At 40.3% G+C, this 27,952-nt stretch overlaps 2 protein-coding genes across 4 annotated transcripts in view; one reads left to right on the top strand and one right to left on the bottom strand.

The window, feature by feature from the left end:
- The window catches only part of col5a3a (collagen, type V, alpha 3a), a 48,420-nt gene extending 37,913 nt beyond the window's left edge, over positions 1-10,507 (bottom strand). For all 3 annotated transcript variants that reach the window (XM_034220340.1, XM_034220341.1, XM_034220342.1), the window contains exons 1-4: positions 10,223-10,507; positions 2,128-2,295; positions 1,631-1,844; positions 1,130-1,292 (exon numbers count right to left, since the gene is read on the bottom strand). In XM_034220340.1, coding sequence (XP_034076231.1) covers positions 1,130-1,292; positions 1,631-1,844; positions 2,128-2,295; positions 10,223-10,307 — 630 coding nt within the window. In that variant the 5' untranslated portion in view covers positions 10,308-10,507. The remainder of the gene's footprint in view (positions 1-1,129; positions 1,293-1,630; positions 1,845-2,127; positions 2,296-10,222) is intronic.
- Positions 10,508-19,244: 8,737 nt separating this feature from the next.
- rdh8a (retinol dehydrogenase 8a) lies at positions 19,245-25,944 on the top strand. Its single transcript, XM_034220409.1, has 6 exons — positions 19,245-19,628; positions 22,035-22,196; positions 23,197-23,376; positions 23,998-24,091; positions 24,189-24,372; positions 24,527-25,944. The coding sequence occupies exons 1-6, from the start codon at positions 19,523-19,525 to the stop codon at positions 24,743-24,745; spliced, it is 945 nt and encodes a 314-aa protein (XP_034076300.1). The 5' UTR covers positions 19,245-19,522; the 3' UTR covers positions 24,746-25,944.
- The last annotated feature ends 2,008 nt before the right edge of the window (positions 25,945-27,952 follow it).

Genomic DNA, 27,952 nt, shown 5'->3' with positions numbered 1-27,952 from the left:
CCTCTGTCCCCTTTCTCTGTACTCTACTTAAGTTAAATAGTGTGTCACTGTTCCCTTTTATAAACTGTTGGTTATTTCCGGTGTCTGAGGGGACAAAGATTTGGGGGGATTTAATTTCTCTGAATTTGATATGTTTTATACCTCTCTCTATCTTTTCTACTCTTTAGTGCTCCTTTGCCGAGCAGAGACCCTCGAGGGCATGGCAGGAGAAAGGGCTTGAGCTGATTTCTATTTCATGCTGTGGGAGAGAGATTTGGGATGTGTGGAGCCTCTTTGAGAATGACAATGGAGCAGTGGTTGCATATTGTCATGGAAAGCACAACGAATGACTTGTGGCAATAAAGGTTACCGCAGAGAAATAAAGGAATTGGAACCTCTCCCAGGGCTTAGTTTGAAGCTTCGTGCTCCTCCACGTTTTCCCATCATATTGATGCACCTTTGACACAATTCAATGTGCTTTACTTTTTTTTGGTACAGTAGATGCCGTTTAGAAAAACTCAATGTTTCTGTGATGCAACTAATAATTAAAAGAAAAAACCAGAAAGCAGGTTTTTTTCCTGAGGGAAGTCAGAACCATCACAGGACAAGGCCAAATAAAACAACATGTTTCCAATGTCCAACCGCATAGAGAATGTGTCAATACTTGGCTTTGCAATGAAAATGCTTTGTTCTTGCTGCCTTTGAGTGACGATAAACCCCTGTCACCCCATAGCCCCATGAACTATGATTTTCCCTGTTAAATGTTTTCTTAGCTTAATTTAGTAATTTATTTTATATTATTCTTATCCGACTGTTTCTCAGACAAAACTGTAAATTGTACCATGCCATATACAGTAGATACAAACTATGTGATGTAGGCTCCCCATATGTTCAGGAATCGATTGACACCCAGGACCTTTTTCTTGTGCAATTACATGCACATTTTCCCAAAACTAATGTCATATTACCCCAGTCTCCATTAAACCTATATACTTAATAACTCAAGGTTCACATGATACTAACCCACATACTACCTTTTCTTTGTCTGCCTCAACAAGAGATGCCTAAACACATTTGCTGGCAATCACCTTCAATGTTTGAACACAATACATAATATATTCAAACTTCCCATACTTTGACAATATCCTACCTCAAATACTTCTTCGTCAAGCAGCCGTCTTCCGAATACAGTGACACCCTCTGTGCTGACTACAGCGTCGTCTCCTCGCAGCAGATCCAGTGTCTCTATTCTCTGACAGTCTATGTACAGGGTCACAGACTTGCCCTGCACACTGTAGGCTATCCTGTGCCATCTGTAAGAACAAAGAGCGAAGGAAAATTAATGGTCTGAAGAGAATTCTGTTGCCCAGCAGAATCAGCAATACGAAAAGGTTTTATACACCTCTTTAAATTCATGAAAACCAGCACTTAATTTTAACCTGATAATGTTAGGCTTTTTTCATTAGGACATTTAAGGTCAAGAACATCAAGTGTGCTATATGAATCAGACAGCAGAATGCACATTCATTGTATATTACACAGTGCTGGGAAATCTCTCAAACACACAGATGAGATGCTGTGTGTCATCACATGAAAAGAAAGACAGCTATTTTGTTGCTTGAATGGAGACTTTTACGCTCAAAATACCCACTTTCCATCCGCTAGGTTGATTTTCTTGAAGATTGGGTACATTTCTGGTGTGGGTTGCCCCTGCTGGTCCTCATATAGGAAGACAGGCGAACGGCCCACTTCAAGCCCCAGCTGCTGCACCCCATTGACATCATACACCGAGAGCAGGAAGAACTGGGAGCCCTTTTTAGCTCTTACTGTAGCCATCACGGAAAAATTCTCAGGAAATGTGGAGTCTGAGAGGAAAAGAGAGGAGAGAAGAGAAGGTCATACACGAGAGAGCACAGCAGGGAGTGGATATTTTTATAACATGCAGGCACCACCCGCTGCCAGTGAGACTTGAGTAAAGATAATAATGATGAAAAATATTGCCCACGAAAGCAGTGAACACTCACGAGGAGGAGTAAAGAAGTCAGATGTTTTAAGGTTTCTACTGAGCGAAGAATCCCTCTCAAAAGTGACACATTTAATAGATTCTGCAATTTCTTTTAAATCCCACTTCGAAAAAAAGTCAATTACCAGGGAAGAGCTGTTTGGTGGGAGCACTGAGCTGGATGTTTTTATCTATTTTGTAGGCCAGGTCGGGCTCCTCCAAACCCTTCCTGCTGGTACAGAGACCGGCCTCCAAGGAGACCCCCTCCATGTTCTCTGACAGCTCCAGCACTTGCAGAACGTCAATGGGATTAGCTGGAAAAGGAAAGAAAGGAAACAAGTTAACCTTCTGCAAATTGTGATATAGCAGATACAATAAATATGTTGGTTAATCTGATTTGATGCTGCCGCACTATTCCTAATTCCACAGATTTAAAGTAGACAGTTTTTTATTTAAAAAAAGCTTTCCTATTTTATAGCCTTGGACAAAACTATAAAAATATTATGAAAGGCTGGAACTCATGGCCGATTACAGCAACATGCTTTGAGTCACATCAGTATGACAGCACTTTGTTGTCTGGCTCAGTTAAGTGCCGGTTGTTACAGAGCTGAAGAGCAGGGTTTAGTGTGGCTGGAAGCTTGTTTTAAAGTGTGGAGGCTTCCTGCTTCCTAGTTGTCGGAAGAGACAGGCTCCTCTGAGATGTGGCGGCAGGTGGCCAGGCTTCTGTGGGGGTTATTATAGGATAGGGGTGGTACACAGACTAACCCATAATCCTACTGCAACACACCTGACAGCTGACACCTGCACACCGCTCACTATGCACCAGCGAGCAGCAATATGTCCGTATCGCATTTATCACAATTTAAACACTTCATGGGCATAAATAGGCGCATCAATGATTCATGTATTCTTACAGCTAGAACATCTGTCTTAACTTGTCATCTAACTTTGTTTTAAATCTTGTTTAAAACAAAGATTTGTTCTCCATTTCCCCTTGTTTCAGGTTTTATCAAATTTAGAAATCTAAAAAACAAACAGAACAAGGCTCAATACTGCTATACTATCTAGAGATAGTTTTCTCATGAAAACTCTTGAAACCAGCTGATTTGAATTTCAGGAAAACCAATCTTATGTATTGTTAAGATAGGGATTTATTTTGATGAACAGATGTCTCTGTAGATTTGAAGTTTCTGCCAGTGTTGGCTCTCTCATTACAATAAGCCTCAGCTTTATTCACAGTCCCCTGGTCATGTTGTCGAATGTATGTTGATAAAGGGCTGCCTTGAGCATTAGTCAGGATCAGAGTTTTGTGCCTAGTCAGACTCCCACCAGCTGCTGGAGAGAGCCTGTTCAGCACTTAGCATTCCAGGCATCTGAAATGAGGATCCTAAATCCAAATTGCCTCCTGTAGCTCTTGCCGCTAATACAGAGTATGGCCTTTTCCCCCCCCCCCCTTGTTAATTAAACATGTTGCTAGAGTATACAGTTGCCCAGGCTCTGCATGCAGAAAAACACCACATTGCATTTTATGGCATTATTTGTTTGCATAGCAGAGGCCATTTATTCCAAGCAGCTTTGTGAGCTCGCCTTCTCAGTCCCCTAGCATGGCAACAGGGTTGTAAATAGGTTAAGCTGTGAATTATAGCCAGGCTCCAACAATAGAAAACATTTGGTAGGCAGCAGATCTAAAGGTATTTCAGACCATAGGGCTTATGTTTTTATTCATATCGAGTAATAAACAAGCAGTGTATATTCAATAATTAAAGAGGATGCTGGCTTATAACAGCTGAACCCCCATACAGTTATATTTGTGTGTTCCCCCCTGTGTGTTCACCACACACAGTCTTTTAAGATAATATTTAAATCTACTCTAACCCTCATGACAGTCAACCAAGACCTTAATGTCAAGGAATAAGGTGTTGACTTAAAAATATCACAGCCAAGTCACCTACATATTCAATGGTTAATGAATATAGTCCCTGATATTATTTTTGATTTCACATGCACTTCCCAATGTCTTTTTGCCTGATACAGGTGCCCAATAAAAGAAATGCCGATAAATGACAATGCTGGTTGCTTAGCAAGAAGAGTGAATATTTTGGTTGCAACCATTTTGATATTTATATTAAGATAGTTAGCTGCATCCTTGAAAGCCCTGATCAGACCTCTGCTTTTGAAGCAAAAAAAAGAAAAGGCATGCCTTGCCAGAGTGCCAGAGTCTTTTATTCTTTTAACTAAAAGCTTAATAATCATCTGCATATTTGTTGAAACACTAAACTAACTTTGCACTTATCATCATGTCTGGGTCCTAGTTCCTAATGTTTGTATTTCATTAATTTTCTGATCCCAAATGAACTCTTTTTAGCTCTGCTCTGGCCTTGACTGGTGCTGACTTTCAGTCTATCTTTCTTCCTTTCCAGTTCTTTCCCTATCTCGCTCATTCATACACATGCACATGCACAGGGAGAACAAGTGGTCAAAAGGCATAACTCTGAATAATCTTCTAAATTGAAACAACATGGGTTTTATTTAGCAGGAATTTTTTTATTTGATGTCAGCCTGTCCAAGAGAGCACCTGACAAAATAATCTCAAAACAAAATAACACAATTAACTTTCCTGCAATTTCATTTTGTTTTTCTCTAAGAATTTCAAGTTATTCAAAGACTCTATCTCCCTAAGAACCACATAAAGTGCATTTCTGCCTCAACAAATATGTGTTGTGAAAATAGCTGTGGCCCCTTTCTAAACATGTTCAGCTATGGGCTGTCAGGAGACTGATGACCTCTGACACTCTCAAGACAACAGAGAACAGTCGAGATGTGCAACAATGCCAAAGGGAGAAATCTGAGACGAGCAGCAGAAATTCCTCCAAAAAAAGAAACTGCATTCACAATGATCTGTCAGATAAACATGCAGAGAATAATAGGCATCTCACAGCCGATTGTCCAAAAATAAGCTGTTATAAGTTAGGCAAGCGGATTCAATAACAGGCGAAAACCTGTGCTGAACTTCATTGGTTCCATCCATTAAAGTTGCTTCAAAATATAATCGAATACAAGCATTAAATATGTGGAAGGCGGCTGAAGTCTGTATCTATGGAGCAATACAGGATAGATAGTGATCTATTACCTGCTTTGAATCCCTTTATGTTACCTTAAGTTGTGCCAATTATTGCAGCCTCTTTATCTATCCTGCAACACTGACTGTCCGAGCAGGCTCTGCTTGCATCTCATTAGGCTTTGTGGTTTAAATGTCCTTATCTCATCTGTCAAATTGTGTTACTTCTAAAGGAACGTAGCAAGAGTTTGTCTTAAGTATCACTTGTTAGATATGGCCACTCAGACAGATCTCACAACCTTGTGGTTATTCTGTTGGCCTGTGCAGCATGCTATCCAGTCCACGCTACTTATGGCTCAACATGTTTGAAATAGCAGGATCTCTGAGGACTGATGACTCAGAGAGTTTTCCAATCACACTAAAAGGTCAGAGTACATGGGAAGGATCTCAAACATTCAGCAATTACACAGACATCTGGCATTTCTGCGTCCTTTTTCTTGTGCTTTTCTTTCTTTCTATGAGACATCCATGTCTGTCCAGTGACAGAGCTGACCACAGTCTAACTGACAGAAAAGAGCTCGACAACACAGATCATACTATAGCTCCTGGAAATGCCACCAGACAGTCCACATCTGTGTTTCTTATCTGGCCGTGTGACACTGCGGTCATACAACTCAACACCACTTCAGTTATACATGGACATAATGTGTTCTGTGTTTCCACTGCTAATATGTCTGAAGACAGTATTTATGACTCACTCCACCTACACTCCCAACTCAGCCTGGAAATACAACTTGCACATAAACAATACTACTCTGTCAAAAATGGTTGCTCCTGGGAACTTGGGGGATTTTTACAATAAATTAAGCCAAAACGAATCCGGGCAATGGACATTTCCCACCATGGACCACACCCTGAGATGAACATCAACTCTTTCTCTGAAATTCCACTCTCCGTAAAAACTACTGTTCAGTGGGCATTTCTTCAGAAAACCTGTTGTGACCAAGCTGTAACGCATGTGGTGATTAATAGGGAAAACTGATGACAGATCTAGTCTAAGTGGTTGAATAAATCAAGTCACAGCTTCTCATAGGCTCCATGAAGAACAGCTTAATCTAATTAGCGGTGGGTGTGACCTTTTGTCTGGGTCACTGCTGTGAGTGGACAATAACACAATGAGGTGAGGAGAGCTAATACAAGCTCTGAATAGATGAAAATGTAAACGCATGAAAAGCCAAATAAGATTGTTACTCTGACTCAATATTATAGCCTTACAGCCTGCACACACTGTTTATGTGCAGCTTAATTATAATGCCCTCAGAGAGGAAAAAACAGCACTTTAGACCACTGTATTAATCTGTCACACACATTGCTCTTTTCTTGTAAACAGAGGTTATTAAAACGAAAAAGAGTGTGCTAGAAAGGTTCATTTACTGTAACATGCAGACATTTGTTGGGCTGGAAGTATGCAAACTGAAAGGCAGAGATAGTTATCGCCCTGCTTTATGGTTGGGTCTGCTTTGAGTTATCGCTTAGAGTTTAGGAACAAGTAAAGTCAGCTGTTGTGTAGCAGACTGCTGGGACCTGCTTTGACTGTACCAAATACTGAAGGGTTATGAGGTCATCAATAGTATTAGGAGACAATATAAGTGATGATAAATGTAACCAAGTCTTTAATTAATTTTAAGTGTGTGATCTTTCTAAAAACAAATTGTAATACCACTTTATTAATAGCTTTACATTTGTTTACTTGATCAAATTTGACGAATACATCACAGGGAAAGCAATAGGGAGTGTTAATTGGTCTTCTGTATTCAAGTTGTATTTATTTATATCAAGAAGAATGTTATAACAATTTCACTCATGAAATCTACAATGTAGAGTCTCTGAGAAATCTGCAGACTGATCCTCTTCTAACTACAATGATAAACTCAACATGAACGACAAAACATTAGTTTTAGTTTGTTTTAGGATGCTGTGCTGATATGTCAGTGGCTGCTTCCTGTTGTTACTTTTGGTGTTGAAGCTGCATGATTCTCGTGGCATCAGCTTACACATTTCCCTTCCAAAACACATCAGCACCACATTCTTCCATTACTACAGTTTGTTCTGCTCATGTTTGTTCACATTATGATAGGCTAACAGGCCAAAAAGCTGGCCCTCAGAGAAAACACCTGCCCCACTAGGCCCATAACTGGACAGCCGCTCCACACTCACATTTGTACGGATATACTTCTGAGGATGTTCCTTTTACTGCTCTGACTACAGAACATTCACCCCCTTACTAGTATTCCCACTGCATGCATATAATTGCCCCCCTGGCACTATATCAAGTACATTTAAGAGGTGGGGAGAAGGTTTAAAATGACCTGCTGTTGGAAGATGTTATTCATCTCTTTATACTTCAAAAGCTATTGGGTCCTCATAAATGTGCAACATGATACACCACCACAACAAATACAGAAGTGCATGCACACAAGTTCTTATGCGCATGTGTGCACATACCTTAAGGCACAGAGGATTACCTGGATATAAACATGCAAGTGTACACACGACCGAGCCCATTCAAGCTTCAGCCCAGAGCTGTCATTTAGTCTCTCAACTCTGAAGCAGCTATTATTGGATTGTAACACCAGGGCTGGCTAAATCAAAGTAGAACACCATGTGTATGACAGGTATATGCACATGCTCCTTTAGAAGTTATGTTCCTTTGTGCTTCTGATGGACACTTTAAATAAATTCTTGACAAGTTGTGGGCCTCTGTATTGCGGCTTTGTGTCTAAAGGACACTTGGCAGGTTCAGAGGAGTTGAAACATGACCCAGGTCACGATGTCAGTGAGGGTAGCAAATTGTTTTCAAAACTCTACAGATGGCTTTGGAAGGGAAGCTTACTACTGGTCTCTACTGAAATGTGCCGTGATAGATGAATATGATAACACTTTTCTGAGGCCCATAAATGACATTGAGGCAGATTACATGTAAGGGGACACTGCAAAGAAGTCAGCCCCTCTGATTTCTGCTGATTGCAATTCTACAGGAAGCATCTACAACTAGCCCCACATACAGCTTATTGAAGCATCCAGTTATCAGAAACACAGAACCATAGAAGCCTGAGGGGAAGGGTGCTACTGAGTCTCTGGAAGCCAGATGTGTGTTGAATATTATAGATTGCAATCCGGCGTCATTAAGAGTTAAAGCATCATTTCTACATAATAAAAACGTGGGGGGATTCCAAACAGTTGCCTCATCTAAAAGTCTGAGAAGCAGTTTGATATGATATCTCTGACACTTTTGATGTTTAATGTTTCCATTACAGAAACACAAACTTCAATAACAGAAGAAAATGCACTACAGCTGTAACAGGCGTACAAATAATATGGTGTTATTCTCTATCCTGCTAAATTCAGCTGCCTTTTTTATTTGTTTTCATTTGCCACTCATGTTTGATGGATCAAAGGCGAACAAGGCTGGCAATCCTCCAATGGGAGTCTGGTGCAGGATTGGAAAGGAGGCTTGATCAAACGGGACGCAGTGAGGGGGTGGTACGCACGATTTCCCCTCTCTCATGGAACCAGTCAAGGATGAGGCAGGGAATGAGCAAGTGTTGAACGTTGATGTTAAAAAGAGATAAGGCATATCAAATAAAAACAAACACTCTATTCCCAAGAACATAAAAAGAAAGAAAGAAACTGTGTTGAGGCAAAAGAACAGAGGATTCGAACTGAAACTAGCTGTGGACGTGTGCAAGAATGTCTCCCTTCCTTCCTGTCAGCAAACATGACTACAAAGTCTTCTCTCATCTCTCTCAAACACACACAGAAAGCATATGGGAAAACATTCTGGCACTGTAATACACACACAGCTGCACACAAATCGCACAGACTCAGAGACGCAGACACATTATCAACCCCATGCACATATCTAAGACAGCCATATCAGCACCACCATATGTCCCATGCACTTTTAAATCTTCTCGGCCTCTCACTTCACAGCCCTCATTAGAAAGCAGTGGGCGCCACAGCCGCTGTGTCAATTGAGTGTGATTATGTTAGTTGGCTTGCTTCCTCCTGCCATCACTTTATGCCAGCCAATGAATTCCAACAAATCATGCCAGCCATGAAGTATGTGCATGCGGATAGCCACTAGTGAAAATTAGACATTTTTAAACACTTATGGTGACCATGGGGTTAACTCCTGCTGCTGAGGGAGTCTTTAAAGGCAGCACCTGCATGAAATAGTCTGCTGCCATTTGGAGATGCTCAGGACACAGCCACAGGGCATGCAGACCTGTGTGGGTGACAGACAGCAGTGCGCTAAATTACATATAGTATGTATGGCACAAGCTGGTTGTTACTGGCTATCTTGGGGACAAGGAAGTCTTAAAATGGGTGCAGCACTTGCTGAACAAGCCTGAAAGTGCAACAAATGTGAACACCAGGTCTGTTTGACAGATGGAGAGAGACAGCTGTGTGACAGACCACCTCTTGCAGGTGGATAATTGAAAAATCAATCCGGCTACTTCAACCCTAGAAGAAGACTCAAGTGTGTACAAAATGAACCAAGGAGCTACCTACTAAACAAACATGTTAAATATTGAAGTGTGCCAGAATGATCATAAGGCAGTAAGAGTGTAAAGCGCCTTCACTTAAGACCTATGTGAGCAGAGGGCACATTAAACAGATCTATGACAGGAATTTTAATCTACTCTGTTCGGTCAGTGTTCAGCCATTCCCCTCTTTCTCAAGCCAACGTTAAACCCTTTCACAGTAAACCGATGCTGGTCACAAGCAAACTCAAACATGACATCACATCTCCTGAGGTCGCTGCGAGTCTTGCAGCTCACCTTATGCAGCAAGGAGACATTCAAATTGAAAACATTGGAAATGTGTTCAATTCAAATGTAAGCTGGAACAAGGAGTACTGAGTCAATCAAATGCGTGTAAATTGTGAAATCACGCGGCATATTAATACGTATGCATAGGTTTACATTCAGATCACGTATATGTACAAGTTGTGCACGGCACTGGAGGATCCGACTTTAAAATGTAAATATTATTCGTTTGCGCCAATAACTTTGCTGGCATGGGACCAAGTGATGGTGTCATGATGGTGCCTAGAAAAAAGTCACGGAAACTCAGATAAAGGGGACAGTGCATCATATATGGTTAACTAAATACGTTACCTGCATGTGTCGTCGTTAGGTGAAGCAGGATAAAAACATATAGCGGTATTTTCCTGCGCGACCTGTTCCTTATTAAATGGTCCATCTTTCCAAGCGGAGACCCCCCTCTGCCTCCGCCAGCTAAACTTTATACTAAAGTTATATTTCTAGGAACCAAGCAGCCATGCGGAGAGAGAAGGACAGAAGGCAGTCGCAGTAGTTCCACTTGCTTGATTGTTGGTCGGAGAAGTTTTGTTGTGGTGGCTCCTCTTAGTATCGCTCTACCCTTCTAATTCAATTGCTCCCTCTCACCATCACTCCCTCCCTCTTCTCTCCACCTCCCACGCCTCTTCCCTCCCATTAGGACGGTCCCAGGACGCATGGATGAGATGCAGTAAAACCCCTTCAATCATTATTATTACTTGCGATAATTTGTGAGGTCTCACTTCTTAAAGTGCTCATTACCCAAATAAGTGACATAGTAACCTTGGTTTCTTATGTGGGTTAGTTTCCTGATTTTTAAATCTAGCCAGTGTATGCAACTATTACCCAGAGACTTCATATTGGAGGCAACATCTGAATGTATTGTTACATTAGACTTGAACAGAATGTCTCAGTGATTGAAAACAGTGACCCTTTTCATAATATTAATGATGATGATGAATATTTTATCTCATTATTTCCTTATTTTTAGTTGATTTCCTACTTTCAACGTCCACTGATAATCAGAGTTTTCTATAAATTACTTGAAGCTGGAGGGTGTGGGACATACACATTTTTAACTTCAGATACAATTACAATACCCCTGGCCAGTGGCAGTTCATGAAGTCAGGTTTTTGCTTTCCAGGGCAGGTTATCCCCACACCATCAGTCTAATCTTTCAGTTTCTCCATACCTGTTCAAACTGGAGCTTGGTCACAGAGAGGCTAGAGGCTAAATCATCTCAGGTTAAAGGTTGTCATGGCCTACTAGGTCAGGAGCATGCACATCTGGCTTGAAATCCCTCATTGAAAAACAATTTAATCCCACTTTGTGTTGCTCTTTTATGAAGAAAGTTCTGACAGAAATGTCCTGTTTTACATGTCATCAACAGATTAAAAACAGATATTTTAGCATTTCTCCATTTTGTATTACATCTATTTGTACAGGTATAACATAGTGAATTTTATTTGCATTAAACAACAACTTCATCATTTTTTTAGAGAAACTGCTGATAGGAATAAGCTGAACAAATTGGTTGTAAAACGTCACATGAAAACTGATCCTGGCTGGGACATCTGTCCTAAGCATCTGCCAAACCTTAAGCCTATAGTGTTACCTGTGCAGGTTGAATACAGTTCTGCCAGAAGCCTAATTAATTCTAGGAAGACTGTGCTATTCAGTTGAGACATGCTCTAAGATAAGACTTGTGAAGACCTTGTCTATTTGGAAAATTATCAAAGATACAATTTCTCTAGTCCAAGCTACAACAGGCCTTTGTAAAATAACTTGGAGCTGAATCCCAGAGAACATACAGAGAAAAGAAGCCAAGCCATAATTTCTCAAGGGAGAAGAGTCTCAAACCACACAAAGAGGGAGAAACACACCCATTTAAATGTCACAATTATCTCCTTTATCCAGAGGAACTGTTTCACATTATTTCTAGCCAAACCCCATTCTGAGCTGCAACGTATTAAACATTAAACATTAATGACATCAGTTACAATGAAAGTCTAAAACATGTTAATGCTTCTCCATGGTAAATAAATTATGTCAAAAGCAATTAGCTTTAGTGAATTCTTTCAAATAAGGAACCCCCTACCAACATGAAAGATCCAATTTCCTGAACATCAAAGATAGTTAATTGTTGGAGAAACAAATTGTAGAGTGATAAGAAAAGAACATTAAAAGTAGTTAAAGATAGGAGACGTTTTGACAGAAACACCAAGATAAATTGACAGATTGAGGTTGATCTAGTATAGGTAAACAACGGACTCCCTGACCTCGCACAGTCTAACTTCTCAGTACCAGCTTAGCCAACCTGAGTCAGGGCCACATTCCTAACAGCTTTTAGCAGATAGTTACTAAGAGTCCAGTGGGTAGCCTGAACTCTGGGTGAGAAATATTTCCGGAGCATGTGCTGTGTACCTTTGTCCCACTACCAGACAAATTACAGATTGATTGTTTGTTCTGTGTTTAAAAGAAACACAGAACAAACAATGAAACATATAAAACATTTTTTAAATTTACAATGATGTTTTCCTTAAAATATACCTGACGTCAAATACACCATGGCTTTAAATTATGACAAATGACATGACTTAAATGTGCAGGACAATTCCAATTAAAATCAAGGTCAATCCATTTGTTTACTTCCAGCAGTCTGTCAGCTGTCATTAACCAAGAGGGTTTTATAAATCCAACTGATAAGAATTTGTGTAAGGTAAATAGATGATCCTTTTCCAGGTTGATGTAAACAATGTTCAACATATCATTTAAAGTAACTTAAAGGTCACTTAATCCTAAAGAAAAAACTGCAGAAACCAACAGAGCCATTTTTATTTTGTACACACTGACAAATCATGTGGAAACACCAAGATACTAAATTAAACTCCATGTGCGTTTTAACATGTAGTTATGAATTAACGGATACTTTGAAAATCACAGGAAGTTTGGCAAGAGATACATCTTTCACAGATTTTAAGAGGGGAAAATAGCTTGAGGGTATATCTCTATATGTCATTTTAATTTATTAATTCAGAATTTCCTTGGGACTACATAAATGATGCTTCCAGTATTGAAGTTTGAAGTCTATTCCAGACATGTGGTGTGGTTTCATAAATTAGAAGTTTTGCTTCCTCCCTCTGCAGGTCATTATGTGCTGATAAATTGTGGTGGACTTCTCTTATCATTGAATCACTAAGAGGGTCATCTTTCACCACCATATGTTGGGCTCTGGGAGTCATGAAACCTTGGGCCTTCAATTTAGTCTGCCTACGGTCTTCTCCTTATGTTGAAGAACATGCCAGAACAGGACAACAAGCTAACTGCCAGAGGGAATATGCAAGCATAATGCAAAGAAAGAGGCAGCTGACTCTTTCAGCTTGCCAATAATTGATTTATGTATGTTTAAAAGATAAATACCTTTTATCCCTGCATTCAGTCAGTATGAAGTAACCACTTTAAATCAGTTAATGTCTTACACCACTGCTTCCTAATGGGCTTGTGATGTCATTTAGTTGCATATTGGATGATGAACAGTGTTATGACATCCTGTCCTTCTGCTATAACAAGGATTTTAAAGATGAGTGTGAATTATGATGGTCAATCTAACTTTGTGGACCATGTGTGTGGAGGGAAAGCAATCCATTATCACTTTATTTTCCTATTTATAGCGGAATTATGAATGAGCCTAAAATAACAGCTTTCTTTCTGCACATGTAGATCCTAAGTGTTATGGAAATAATTATCATAAGACGCCAATTTGTAACATACAGGACAAACCTTGATGTCTGTTTACCTTCTTTAAGGACACAGGCGGCTTAGCCAATAATGTTATTGTTCCCATTCTGTGACCGGTCAATACTGGGATACAGATGGTCTGTGTTGTGGGTACACTGGGACACTTCCTTCTCTGTATTTGTGGACTCCAAGGTAAAATCTTCGAGGTCATAAGTGTCCGACGCAAGTAGCTCTGTGTTCCCACACTGTTTAGGCTATCTTCTCAAATATGTTGTTTACTCTCTGCGAAACCAGTTAGATGGGCTGGCAAGAGAGAGGCTCTCCAGAATTGACGTGGCAACTCTACCGTGGAGTCAGAACCTCTGACTCTTGGATTTGTGATGTGAATACTCTGGTACCAACTCCAAATAAATCACAGTGGTTTGACATCAAAGCTCCGACTCTTCCCGTGTCTCCTTCCTGAGTCGGTGACTCCATTGCATGCTACACAGAAGTTTCCTCTACACTAAGAAACAGCCAACATCTGTATGCTATTGTAGAACAGCAATATAGTCTCACTGCTAAACAATATTCTTTTAAGTGGGATTGTGTCAAATGTGGGCTTTGTCGGTTTTGTCAAAACAAGACAAATGGCTGACATCAAGAAAGGAAATAAAACTAACACCCACACACACACACTGAATCATGAACATTTTGCTTGTGGGGGATATTCAGGTTAATCTGTCAGAGTCTGGTTAAACCTCTGATCTATGAAAGCACCTCAAGTGAAATGTGATTGTGCCACCCACTGACTGTGGATGATAGTATCTTGATATATCAGAAAGCATGTGTACTTACACAAGAGCTTATTCCAAACCACACCCTGTGATACAAATCTATCCTGCAACATGTGTTCTGGGTTTATCTGCCTGCGGTACACGGTTGGCAAAGTGTGCAAGTCAGATAGCATAAGATTGGCAGCTTGGTATTTAATCACTCCTGCACTTCCTTTAACTAGTATTTGAAAATGTATTAAAAGAAAGCAAAAATGAACATCAGATCTTAAGCTGAGCAGGGATTGGATGCAGGGCTGTGCTTTCAGACAGATTTCTTCAGAGTTGCTTAACCCTGCTGTTAAGTTGCCAAACCAGGGATGTGACCACGCGAAAGTGTGTGGAAATGTTCTCTTTTGCATTGGGCCAGCGAGGGGAACTGCCAGTCTGATGATAATTATAGTATTGAGAGATGACGGGAGACTAAACTAATTAACATCTAAGGACCATGTCTGTTAAATGAACTGCTCAAACAAATAGACTAAATAAACTCAACCAGCGAGCGCACTCAAGCTCACCCTCGTCTCCTCTTCACTGTTACTGCACAAAACACAGTGATTGTGTTTTGATCTAAATAGCAAAGCAGTTAGGTTGAAAACTGGTACTTAAGGTAAATCCAAACACTGACGCTAATTACTGTATGATTCAAATCAGCATTTATTTCCACCTTTCTTCTGTGTGGAAGACATATGAATTTTAGTTTGTGGTCGCCATGTTTTTAGACTTTTGAGACTAAATCATTTAATTCTCATTACAACCTGTTTTATTCAGCTTTATAAATGAAAAAAAAGTGTTGCTTCAAATGATGAACAGTGATGCTTTTCAACAGCAATGGGCGTGAGACTCTTTGAATGACGTATAAGGGAGAGCTGTTCTAAGAATGTCATAATTCAGAAATGACACAGTATGATCTTCAGACTGTCATTGCACAGTGTTCATTGTGTCTGATGTGCAGCAACAGCTTTAACTCTCCTCTTTTGGTACAGCTTGTGGGCTTCTCTTTATTACTCTCTCTCAAATAAGTGTATTCTCTGTCCACCCTAAAACGTTTCCCTGCTCTCTCCTTTCTAATTCTCTGCAACCATTCTTTCTCTGTTTTTAAGGCTCTCTCCCGCCCAGCGACCCCCAGCTACTCTTTCCCTTTTCGTCCCTTTTATTCTCATGAAGTTTGCATTCCACACCTCCTCTGTAGACAGCACACAAAAGAGCAGAAAGCGCCACTCCTGACCTGTGGCAAACATTCCAGTCCCCTCAGCCCTTTCACACAGCCAGAGTCCCTTATCCTTCCAGCAGCATCAGCCAGAATATATCTCTTGTCCAATGCCACTGCAATGAGATGCCACCCACAGCATAGTTAGTGTGAGGTACAAGTGTGATCAGGAATATTACTAAATAAAATTGTTTTAAAAATCATGCACAAAAACAGCATATTTTAAGGTATACAAAAATGGTATATTCATTTTGTTAATAAATAGTTTAATATGCATTGTACATAAAAAAAAATCCCCGATAATCATTCAATCCATATTTAATTACGATAATTAAAAACAGACATCGGCTGCAAAAAGCCCGGAAACCAGTGAATGTTCCAGGAGCATCTGCTCATGTATCCTTAAAGTCTGTACTCAGGAAATTAACTATTAAGCTATGGAAGTGTAGTTAGAGGAGATGGGGGTGTCCTTTTCTATGACTTGGACTTCTACAAAGAGATTACAGATATACAGATGGATGATGTGGGTTCAGGGAACATCTGGAGTGTGCTCAGAGGTGTCAGAGGGAACAGGTGAAAGCTCTGATGAAGGATGTTAAAAAACCTGCCAGAAGGAGGATTATGTGGGTTCAGATGTTCAGAAGAAAAAGTACACAGGGTGAAGTTTGAGGTGAAACACGGAGGATGGTTTAGATATTAGTCATCAACAGCAAAAAAAAACGTATTTTGCGTGAAAAAGCATGTATGGACTTGTGTTATCTCCCCCATTCTACTCTTTCCTCTGTCCTTCTGTGTCTTAGTGCCTCAATCTTCTGAAATTCCACTATAATAGCTTGGAGGCGGGTCAAATTCAATGGCTGTCCAGCCACCTCTTCATCATCATTCGCACCTATCCCCTTTCTCAAAGCCTGCCAGGTAAACCCTGACCTTACTCCAGTGACTTATTCCTTAATTTGTTTCAAATTCACTAGTGGACAGCGTTGAGAATTGTCTCTATCTTTACAGCTTTTCAACTGTAAATTGAATGGATTTAGTAGCAAAATAGCCCTAGCGTGATTTGGTTATTTTTTGGGTCATAGTTTGATGACAGGTTTTTCTTGCTAAGCATCCATAAAAATGAAAAAGGTTAATCAGCATTGGTGGATATTTGCACTCACATATTTTTTGGGGCATATGACAATGTTTTGGCTGCTATTCTATTGCTATTCTGAGATATAGTCTGCCATTATACTCAATTTTAGGTTATTCTGAAATGGTCAGAATTGTGCCTAAGCTTTCCCTGTGATGCATGTTTCGCACATTGTCAGCTTGGATTTAGAGCAGCTTTATCTGACAATGCAAATTATTCTTTTATTATCTCATTGTATACTTTAGCTTTCTAGTGAGAGAAATGGGTCACAGCTTGGGGATGTTCTCAATAAGCAGACTTTAGCTTTGTGAGACAGCAAGAGGAAATTGGGCCTGAACTCTTAAGCTGACAGTGTGCTCTCTGTTGTCAGCATAACATACGGTTTACCACAAGCAGTGATGATTGGATAAAGATGTTTCATTATCTATTCTAATGTGTTGTGCTTATATATGCATTACATGTTTGAGGTTCATTCTTTTCACAGCAAGACTAAACCCTGTCTTTGCATAGTCTGCCTGCTGGTTATTGGCTAACACTTTAAGGATCTAACCAGGACCCAAATCATTCATAAAATATGTCTTCCCTTCGGGAGTATTCCTTCAAAGTTTTGATTGAAAATAATAGTTACTCTTGACTCTCGATGAAAGTAACCTCAGTTTGCCCTCAGAGGAGACTAACAGTCTGAAACACTCTGGAACCTGTCCCTGTCCACTCCCTCTGTTCCTTCTCTGTGTGTGTGTGTGTGTGTGTGTGTGTGTGTGTGTGTGTGTGTGTGTGTGTGTGTGTGTGTGTGTGTGTGTGTGTGTGTGTGTGTGTGTGTGTGTGTGTGTGTGTGTGTGTGTGTGTGTGTGTGTGTGTGTGTGTGTGTGTGTGTGTCCATATAGTGAACTTAAAACATCACAGCATGAAATGGGGGTGAGGTTAAAAGGGTTAATCAAGGGGGAGGATTCAAACAGGGGGGACCTGCCCTCATTGTAGGCTTGCCATATGTTTAAAAGGAGAGAAAGGTTGTCTTTCAGAAAGCTATCATGAATTACATGCACATTCTAGTTGCATCGTTACAATGTAAAATCAGGTTTCAAAAGCTGAGAGGGATCAACAGAGAATTCATCCGACCTTAGTCCACCTGTGTGGAGCTACGTTTCAGTCACGTTTATCCGACTAATTATCTTAATTTGTAATCCTTAATCTGAGCAGAGAACATCCATCATAATAATTCCAGCTCAATCTAATTCCTTAAACAGACCTAATTTGTTGATTGTTTCATTATCTTGTAAATGCATTAGGCATTAAGATGTGGTTTTTTCTTTGGTGGAACCTGCTACTTAAAGTTGATAGTTTTTGAGATGCAAACAGTCTAAGTAAGATAAAAAGAGAAAGGCATTAATAACTTTATTGGTAAGTAATAAATTACTTTCGACAAATCGCTGAATCCCAAATCACTCCAGATTGCTTTTTGGACATCCACACTTCACTGCTTGGGGTTATAAGGATCAGTATTAGAGTCTATAGAAAACAAAGACCTTGCATGTGGTTGTCTAACATTAAGCAACACGTTTACACTCTGCAGATGGCCTTTAAACAGAGGGGAAAAGCCTGGTTTCAGATCTTATCATGTGAACTTTGAACCCTTACGACATTCATCAAGAAATGTCACCATAACAGACCCTTGCTGATCACAACATTGTCAAACCAAACTAAGACAGCTGATAACCAAATTCAGATCATTCTTCTTACCAATACCAACCTATGTTGATTGAATAATGGATTACAGTGATGCAATTAGCAATATTTTTGACGAGGCATTATGCATCCGTTAAGGACTAGGGTTTCTCAAGTGTGTTGCACCGTTCATTACCACCAGGTGGCAGTACAATGCAGTGCATTATGAAACTTTAAACCTTACCTTTAAAAATTATGGTAAGCATGGGCTGACAAGTTATACAAATAAGTCAAGAAGATCCAAACCACAAGCAAGTGCTAGGGTTTATAGGTGTAGCAACAGCTAATAGCATAATAATAATAATAATAATAATAATAATAATAATAATAATAATAATTCCATATAATAATTATCATTATTGTTATTATTATTGTTGTTGTTATTATTATTATTATTAGTATTGGTATGATTTGTTATGTGCATCTGTGTAGCCTATATTTATTAAAGCTCATTTGTGTTAAATTAACTATTTGTATTTTATTATAAAATATATATATATATATGTTTTTTATTTAAAAACCCTGGGCTGGATAACTTAAAGACTGCTAAAACTTCTAAATAAGTCCTATCAAGAATACACTTTAATATAGTAGTAGACTACATCAGAAATAACGAGCTATATGAACAACACATCATGTGACTACTGTATGACCGTTAGTTATTTGTTGTTGGGGTCACCAGCTCAGAAATCAAGTAAGCACTGCCCCCTCTACAACACGCACGTTCGCGCATGCACGACCGCACACATTTTAAAATAATTAACTTCATTTCAGGGCAAGCGGCACCTATCAAGTTTAAAATCGTGTCCTCAAGGGGTGGTTTTCAATGTTACGTCTTTTTTGGTTACCGATTGTATTGAACATGTGACTGAATTAGAGGCTCACATGGCTGCGGTGGCTGCATGATCCGTTTTAGTTTTTAAAAGTCCAGTGATCGGTAGCTCCCTCGGCAGCAACCATCCAGAGCAGAGGACCGCTGAAAAACACAGCGCCTACCCGGACAAACCATGGCGAACAGCGGGCAGAAAGTTGTGCTAATCACCGGCTGCTCCTCCGGCATCGGGTTACGAATCGCCGTCACGCTGGCCAAAGATGAGAAGAAGCGTTACCATGGTAAATGCGCTTTCTTCTACCTTGTTTCTTTGATTGGACCTATAAGTAGCAAGGCTATAACAGTGTGGTTCGCTTGTAACCCTATTCCTTGTTTACTTTCCCTGCAAAGCTCTGCTACTGCACCAACCCTCCTTTACGCACAGAGTTCGGTTGAGTGTAAAGTGCAACTCTTCGTCTAAAAGGCAAATAAGTTATGTGATGCCTTGATATAACTACTCAACTAAGTGATATCGGATCCATATCCTTTGTAAGGAATGGGTTTCAGTCGCCCCTTTAGTTCAACATTATCATCTGAAAGCACAGTTTCCAGGGAAGGGCTCTGCAAGGATGCCTCTTTCCAGGCGGAATCATAAAAGGAGTCTTGTCAGTTTTCTTTCAAGTGACTTCTCCAGCACAAAGCCCTCTTTTATCGCAGTGAATTGTAGACCGCCTGCTCCGATTTAGTACCGTGTCTAATGTGCCTATAGTCCCCTCACTGGAGCGAGTGTTGAAAGGGGGACAAAGTTTGAGACCTGTACAAGCGAGGGTTCACTCTAGAGCAAGGGGCTGTTTGAAGTCTTCATTGGCGCACGGTGGATTTAGAGTGTCCCACTTTGACATTGTTGGTCCATGCGTCTCCTCTCCTTCTTCCCAGCCATCGTTAATGTCACTCTAGGAATTGGAGATCCAAAACGTTACTATCTCATGGAGCCTCAGATATAATTACATCAGACCACCTTCCCACCCCTGTTGGTAGGAGTTGGCCCTCAAGACCCCTGTTGTTGCTAGATGTGACTTGATACTGCATACCATAATTAGCTGTAGGCCTGCAGTCAATGTGTAAAGATTGAAACACATTATATCAACAGTGATCTTATACATTATCTTATTAAATACATGTTAGTTTTACTGCTTTCTGTTTTGCCACTCAAAGAACCACAGTGCAAGGGTTAGTAAACTTCTTCTTTTTTTTTTGGATGGCCATGCATGCGGTATCTGATTGGATTTATTACCGTGAAATAGATGAGCAAAGCAAAAGCGATTAACTGCTTCCATAACACTGGTTTGAGCACTTTTTTCACAACGTGACCTGCTTTCAATAAGGCCACCTCTGAGCAATGAAGCTGATCTGCCCTTTTCCCAGGATCTTTATGAAATCCAACAGAGATTAAATATTGCATTGTGCATAAAGTGTTAAATAGTTGCAGTAACATGCACCAAACTCAGAATATCCCCAAAAAGACCTTTGTGTGCGCAATGCAATGTGGTTTTTTCAAGAATGTTTAAGCAGCCCAAGAGTAGGCTAATTCCTGCAGGAGCCAGAAGAACAATGGATCTCTTGTTCACTTCTCTACCAATAAAATAATCTCTTTCTTGCTTCATAGACACACAGCTCTCCAATCATAAGATTAGATTTAATTAGACGTCATTAATCCATACAACAAGTTGCGACAACAAGTTGCATGACACTTAACTTCCCAAATTCTGCAACATTCTCAAAACTATTGGCTAGACTCATTTCGATACATTATTAAATGAAACGTCAGTGACAGTGAATTGCAAATTAAAACCTCTACAGCACTGCCTCCCTCTTTTATTTATGTAGCCAACCATGTGTCTGTTCGATGAGAATAAGATGATGGTCTACCTTTGTCTGTGAAGGACAACAGGTAGATTAAAATGATTGTGTGCAAAGAGGTTGTTTACTCCCCCTGATTGCCATTGTGCAACACCACTGTCTCCCTTTTTTGCTGCTGGATCGTGACAGACAGCAAAGTGTTAGCACGACACACAACATTAAAGAAGCCATGAAAGTCAAGTCCGCACAGTAGTGATAGCTGCTGTCGCTTGTCATGATAAATTAATCTGCTGTGGGTTAATGTCACCCAACGTTTAAAGTTCAGGGGAAATCAATGCTATGTCAGGCGTGGTCACTGCTTAGAACTTTGACCTGCACGTCTGACTCTGACACATTGATTGAAGGAGGAAGGGAAGAGCTATTATATCATGTTTGAATCATAGGCGTGTGTGTGTGTGTGTGTGTGTGTGTGTGTGTGTGTGTGTGTGTGTGTGTGTGTGTGTGTGTGTGTGTGTGTGTGTGTGTGTGTGTGTGTGTGTGTGTGTGTGTGTGTGTTAGGAAAGTCATTAGTAATCCCACAGATTAGAGGTTTCTCAGTACTGTGAGTCACTTTTTCAGTGTGACAATGGGTCAAGAGTGTCTTTTTAAAGATAGAGTAAATATTGATGGACTTTATTTGGAAAAATTGACTAAAAAGTAATATTATTACTGTGGATTTATTTATGGTTCCAAAAGAAGTTACTGTGCAATTTATAAAAAAAAAAAAAAAAGACTGTTCTGGTTTCGAGTTTGAAGCCACATCTTACGAATAACATAATATTTTGCTCTTCTCTGTCTCTCCCCATCAGTCATTGCCACCATGCGGGACCTGAAGAAGAAGGACAAGCTAGTGGAGGCAGCAGGAGATGCCTATGGCAAGACCTTGATGTTGCTTCCACTAGACGTGTGCAGTGACGATTCAGTAAAGCAGTGTATCAACAATGTCAAGGACCGCCATATTGATATCTTCAGTGAGTGGGATAAACCTGAAACTAGGCCTTCTATACCTCCTATATGACCCCTTCCCCGGCTTTGAATTACATGTTAAGTTAAGTTCAACAATGGTTTTAGTATATGACCTTCAGTCAATAAGTAAAGTACTATAAAACTTTGTATTTTTATTTGTGTCGAAAAATGATATTGAAATGCATCGGCTAAGTTAAAACCTATCCATGATAGTACCTTTTTCTTTCAGACATAATGTGATGTCATACTTTCCTGAGAGACAGAAAGAGAGACAGAGAGAAACAGTAAACATATAACAGACTTGTCAAGTGGAAAAGCAAAATATCACAGTACAGTGTTACGACTGTACTAATATCACAACTTTAGGACAACATTTTTGAAGCAACTGAAATGTTTTCAGTCTCTTGTAGCGTAGGTTTTGCAGTTGACATAATGAGTTGGTGGGGGGAGGACATTTGGAGAGTCTTGAAATTCTAGTGGGCAGAAAGATTCTGCATCAAAACAGAAAGGACCACCATGCTAATATCATGAGTGTGTGAAAATGATCTGAAATTGACACCTTCTTTTGCTTGTTTACCTTTCTGAATCGGGGTGATTGCAGCTCAAACAAAGGAGACAATGTATTTTATATATATATATATTAATCCGAAAATGTCTCAGATTGTCAATGGTATTGATGAATCAAAATGTACTCTCTCCGCCCTACTCTAAATCTTAAACAACATCCCACTTCAACTCTTTACTCAAGAACCAGTAGCCCTGCAACATTGACTGGTGTTACATCACACTTCACTGTTGTCACACACTGACATCTGGTGGCAATATTTAGAAATACCATGTGGAATCTATGAAAGAGGGATCTGTTTTGTAGAAAGGCCAAAGTGAGCGGTGTGGACAAAACAGATATCACTTCATATTAAGTCACTGCAGAACATTATCTCATTAGCATTTTTGAATATCGCAATGTTGTGGTATGTCATCCCTGCGTCCGTTTGTTTCCTTCAGTCAACAATGCAGGTGTGGGCTTACTGGGACCTGTGGAAAGCATCAGCATTGAGGAGATGAAAAGAGTGTTTGAGACCAACTTCTTTGGGGCTGTTCGCATGATCAAAGAAGTGATGCCTGACATGAAGAAGAGGCGTTCAGGGCACATCGTGGTCATGAGTAGTGTCATGGGTCTTCAGGGTATGTTTTTGTGTATTTAACAATGCAGGATAACATCTGCAATCCAGTTGTTTTTATCATGTTCTGTTGCCTATTAGCATTTTTTTTTTTAAACAAATTGTACAGTGTCCTTGGGTGTCATGAAAGGCGCCTAAAAATAAAATGTATTATTATTATTAAGTGATCAGAGAACACATGAAAATATACTAATGATTCTAACAGACTGTGAAAAGACATCTAAGACTTTGCAGATGTTGACAGGAGCACTGCTCTTAGAAAACGTAATACAGTTTATTAAATTAAATGTAAGTCTAAAATGTATTGTTTTCTTCAAGTTGTACTAAATATTTGTGTATTTAAAGGCTTAACTTAATTCTATTTATGAGCTGGGTGGATTTTCAAGTTAAAGAATATCAGATAAGTTGTTAATCACATGCAAGTAGGCGGAACAGAATTTGACATTTGTTCTGGCTCGAAAATTCTCCTATTTATCATTCATCTGTTACTTGGTTGATTTGAGTATCTTAGGCCATTATTTGTAAATTAAATTTGATGCATGTCTACTGTTAATTGGGTAGTGTGAAGTGAAGAATAATACAAAGCAGTGATGCTCTCCTTTATCTCTCTGTTTTGTTGATTTAGGAGTGGTGTTCAATGATGTTTACACTGCCTCGAAGTTCGCCATTGAAGGTTTCTGTGAGAGTATGGCCGTGCAACTGATGAAGTTCAATATCCGGTAGATTACCCTCGTCTTCTGTTCTTCCTTCACATCTGTCTTTGCTTTGTAGTGTGCATGCTGCCTCACAGGCATTTCTGCATCTGACTCCCTACAGGTTGTCCATGATCGAGCCTGGCCCAGTGCACACTGAGTTTGAAACAAAGATGATGGAGGATGTAGCCAAGATGGAGTATCCAGGAGCAGATGCCGACACGATTCGTTATTTTAAAGACGTTTACCTGCCATCATCCATAGATATATTTGAAGCCATGGGCCAGACGCCAGATGACATAGCCAAAGTAAGGGAACAGGTTTTTAATTCACATTTGACCAATCTCTTTCAGGATTCCAGGATCAATAAAGTGTTTCTCTAATAACTAACTGCTACAAACATTCAAGAAGTATATATAGCAATGAAAACATAAAAACATGTATTTGTTCTCGTTTCTCCAGTGCCTCAAAAAGGTTATTGAGTCAAACAGCCCTCGCTTCAGGAACCTCACCAACAGCCTCTACACACCAATCGTGGCCTTAAAGTATGCTGATGAGACTGGAGGCCTGTCTGTCAACACCTTCTACAACCTACTCTTCAATTTTGGACCTCTCATGCACATCACCATGAGCATCCTCAAGTGCTTGACATGCAGTTGCCTGCGTAGACGCACCATCTAACCTAACTGAGGGTGTACAGGTCCTCCCCCCTTACCCTTCACTTTGTTGATCCCCGTTAAGTTATTGGTAAACTAGAGCCAGTATCTATTGGGAGAGAAGGTGCCTTTTTAGTTCAAAGACACTACCATAATAAGCTTTGCCAGAAAATATGCGCAATTGCACAAGTTTGTCCCAGATACGTTGTATGCAGGATGACCTCATGTACACACACACACACACACACACACACACACACACACACACACACACACACACACACACACACACACACACACACACACACACACACACACACACACACACACACACACACATACACACACACACACATACACACACCATACTTACAGACAAACAAGCATCACACACTGATTATTGTACATACTATAAATCTAAGGTCATGCCTTAGTCAGATCTAAAGTTCTTATATAGTGGTTAGATGTCTATATTGTTGAAATGAGAAAGGACATGCAATAAAATCCTCATGCACAAACAACAAAGCACAAGAGATGAACTCAGTTACAGAGAGAAACAATCAAATGATAGTGTAATAATAATGCTATAACTTGTTTTCTAGAGATGACTGTTCACTCGCTCATTGGAGTTATAACATGTATGACAGAAACAGAAATAATAATCTACCTTTTCTGTTGTATGCCCTATATTTCACGTTTTCCTTTGCATAGGGTTCTCATGGTCATAACTGCTGTTAAATCTGATTTGAATTGTTTTGATAAATTGATTGTTTTCAAGGCTTGTGAAGGGGTGGGTCAGATATTTTTAATCTAAAATCTTGATTTAAAAATAAACAGAAATCTGATTTACACTCAAAAGTGTTTTTTTGTTTTTTAAGGATATAAATAATAAAAGTGATTACTTTGAATAGTAATATTTCTTGATGGTTTTTAGGTTCTGCAAGGTAATTCTCTCTGGCTGCAAGATTCCTTGTGTACCAGGAGGGGGCAGTATTTCACCGCTTTCTTTCGTTGTGATAAACCTGTGGAGTTAACAGGCTCGAGTCGCCAGCAAGCAGATCTGCAGTTGTAGTGTAAAGGAATTTGTCCTAAGTGGCCTGAGATAGACAAGTTCAACATAAAGAGTTATAATTTGGCTGCCGTTTTTTTGTGTGTGTGTGTCTTTGATTTGATTCAAACGTTGGATTTGTGAAATATTTCAATAACAATAAAGTCAACATCAATCCATATTGATAATTTGAATATGTAAATTGGGAAAACCATATCCCTTAATGTTGGGAAGCATTTTATAAAATGTTCACACAACACCATATCACAGCTTACAGAGATTTTTAGCTTTTTGGTCATATAGGTGACGATGCATTGTGCTTACAGAGCATTTATTAGTTTTTATATTTTGCAGGTTTCTGCTGTGCACATACACATACATTAGCATAAGTTTGCATGCGTGTGTGTGTATGTGTGTGAATGTGTAGTAAGAGCACGTCTATGGGCCAAGTTAGTGATCTGTTGATGGATATAAAGAGGTCATGGCCTGCTCCCCATCAAACCCCTCCCTTGAACCCCCACCCCTCACACACACACACCCTGCTTTGTGCCATGTGAGAGAATGTGACCTGGTTCCCATCCCTGAGGAGGGGTGAACCCTAATGACGGCCTCCTCAGACACATTGCGTTGCGCTGAGCCTCCCTCTCCAGCTGGCCCCCTCAACCGATAGGGCCGGGACCCCCTGGTCCACACTGGGAGAGGCCTGCGTTCTGGCCTTGATAGACTGTCTGCCCTATTCCATTCCATCATTCAATGCCCCGCCGTGTTCAGTCAGGTTACACTGGCTGACTGCATGGAGCTCATCATCGGAGGACAGTGCAACTGGTTGCAGACCTGTAGATACTGTGCAATGTACAATGATGGAGCGCCTCGGCTCTGTGTATGTGTCTTCATCAGAGGCGACAGCTCCGCACAATGGGACAAAGACGTTGTCAATCACAATCAAATGGGTGTGTGTGCGGGGGGTGGTGAAGGGGAAGGGGGGAGAAGGTTAGGGGAGGAGTCTGTATTTCTTGAATGTTTAGGGGGATGCCAAGACCCAATGTGGGACGCTGAAGGCTAAGTGCAAGGGGCGGGTGGGGTGTTTGTGGAAGTACGGGGTGGGGGGGTGTCGCATTTGGGAAGATGAGAATTGGGGTGCCGATGGCCTGAATGGAAGACCTGTTTACTAACTGAATGAACACAGGAGTTACAGCAAAGTCTCATTAAACAAGGGGTCCTATCAAACCATTGTTGCGTACCTTTGTTTCACAATGAAGAACACAATTGCAGTATAATGAGGCCAGCGTGACGTGGTTAGGTCTCCCTTTAATTGTAACCCTGTCACAATTACTGAGCCACTAAACATGCACAGGCTCTGTCTTCATGCACCCTTGCTGTGTACTGACAAACAAGCTACTTGCATTTTTACATAGTGATGAGTAGGGAAAAGAGGAGAACCTCATAATGTACGTATCTTTGACCTGTTTTTGCAGGATTTATTCTTTGCAATCTTTGTAGTCTTTGTGTCGCCTTGTTGGTTCAGGCATTTTACTACATCTGCACCAGAGAACCACACGTAAACATGACTCGGGGAGTGATGGGAAAGACAAAGGACACATAGTTCCAAAACAAAAGGGAGCCGCAAGAGTCAGGAAATTGTGAGATCTGAGTTGTGAACATGGGAGATACAAGGAGAAAGGGAACAGTGTGAAAGAAGCAGATGAAGCAAAAGAAAAACGAAATATGGGTGCTGTGGATGCTGGATCAAGTGGAGCTGATGTCTAGACAGGGTGCTTCAGCCTGATCCCAGGTCAGGATGGATCAAAATGTGGCTGCACTTATCTGTTTCTGTTATTGCTTCTCTTAAAAAGCTTAAAAAAGGTTGAGGTCAGTTGCATTTTAACATGGCTCTATGTGACTGGAGGTGTAGCACATGGGATTTATTACCCTCCATAGATATGCTGTGGAGTCTGAGGGGAGCTATCAATCTTTATATAGTCAAAACAGGAGAAGCCCAAGTTGCCCTATGGCTGGCCTGAGGCGACCATGTCCATTAGGGCAGCCGAGGCCACGGGGAGAAACAAACACAGCATCCAGCTCTCCTTCTCTGTCCACTTATTTTCTGTTTTCTTCTCACTCTCTCTGAGGCCGATGGTCTGTCTGCCCTCTCCTCTGTTCATCTCCATAACTTTGCAGTGCAGT

The sequence above is a fragment of the Gymnodraco acuticeps genome, unplaced genomic scaffold, assembly GCF_902827175.1.
Source record: "Gymnodraco acuticeps unplaced genomic scaffold, fGymAcu1.1, whole genome shotgun sequence".
Taxonomy (NCBI): domain Eukaryota; kingdom Metazoa; phylum Chordata; class Actinopteri; order Perciformes; family Bathydraconidae; genus Gymnodraco; species Gymnodraco acuticeps.
The sequence above is the reverse complement of the archived record's forward strand: the minus strand, read 5'-3'. Positions and strand labels throughout refer to the sequence as shown.

Excerpts from the sequence above, each read along its gene's own strand:
- rdh8a (XM_034220409.1), top strand. The coding sequence starts at position 19,523 with ATGGCGAACAGCGGGCAGAAAGTTGTGCTAATCACCGGCTGCTCCTCC. Across the intron at positions 19,629-22,034 it reads TGAGAAGAAGCGTTACCATG|TCATTGCCACCATGCGGGAC; the intron begins GTAAATGCGCTT and ends TCTCCCCATCAG. Across the intron at positions 24,373-24,526 it reads CGCCAGATGACATAGCCAAA|TGCCTCAAAAAGGTTATTGA; the intron begins GTAAGGGAACAG and ends TCGTTTCTCCAG.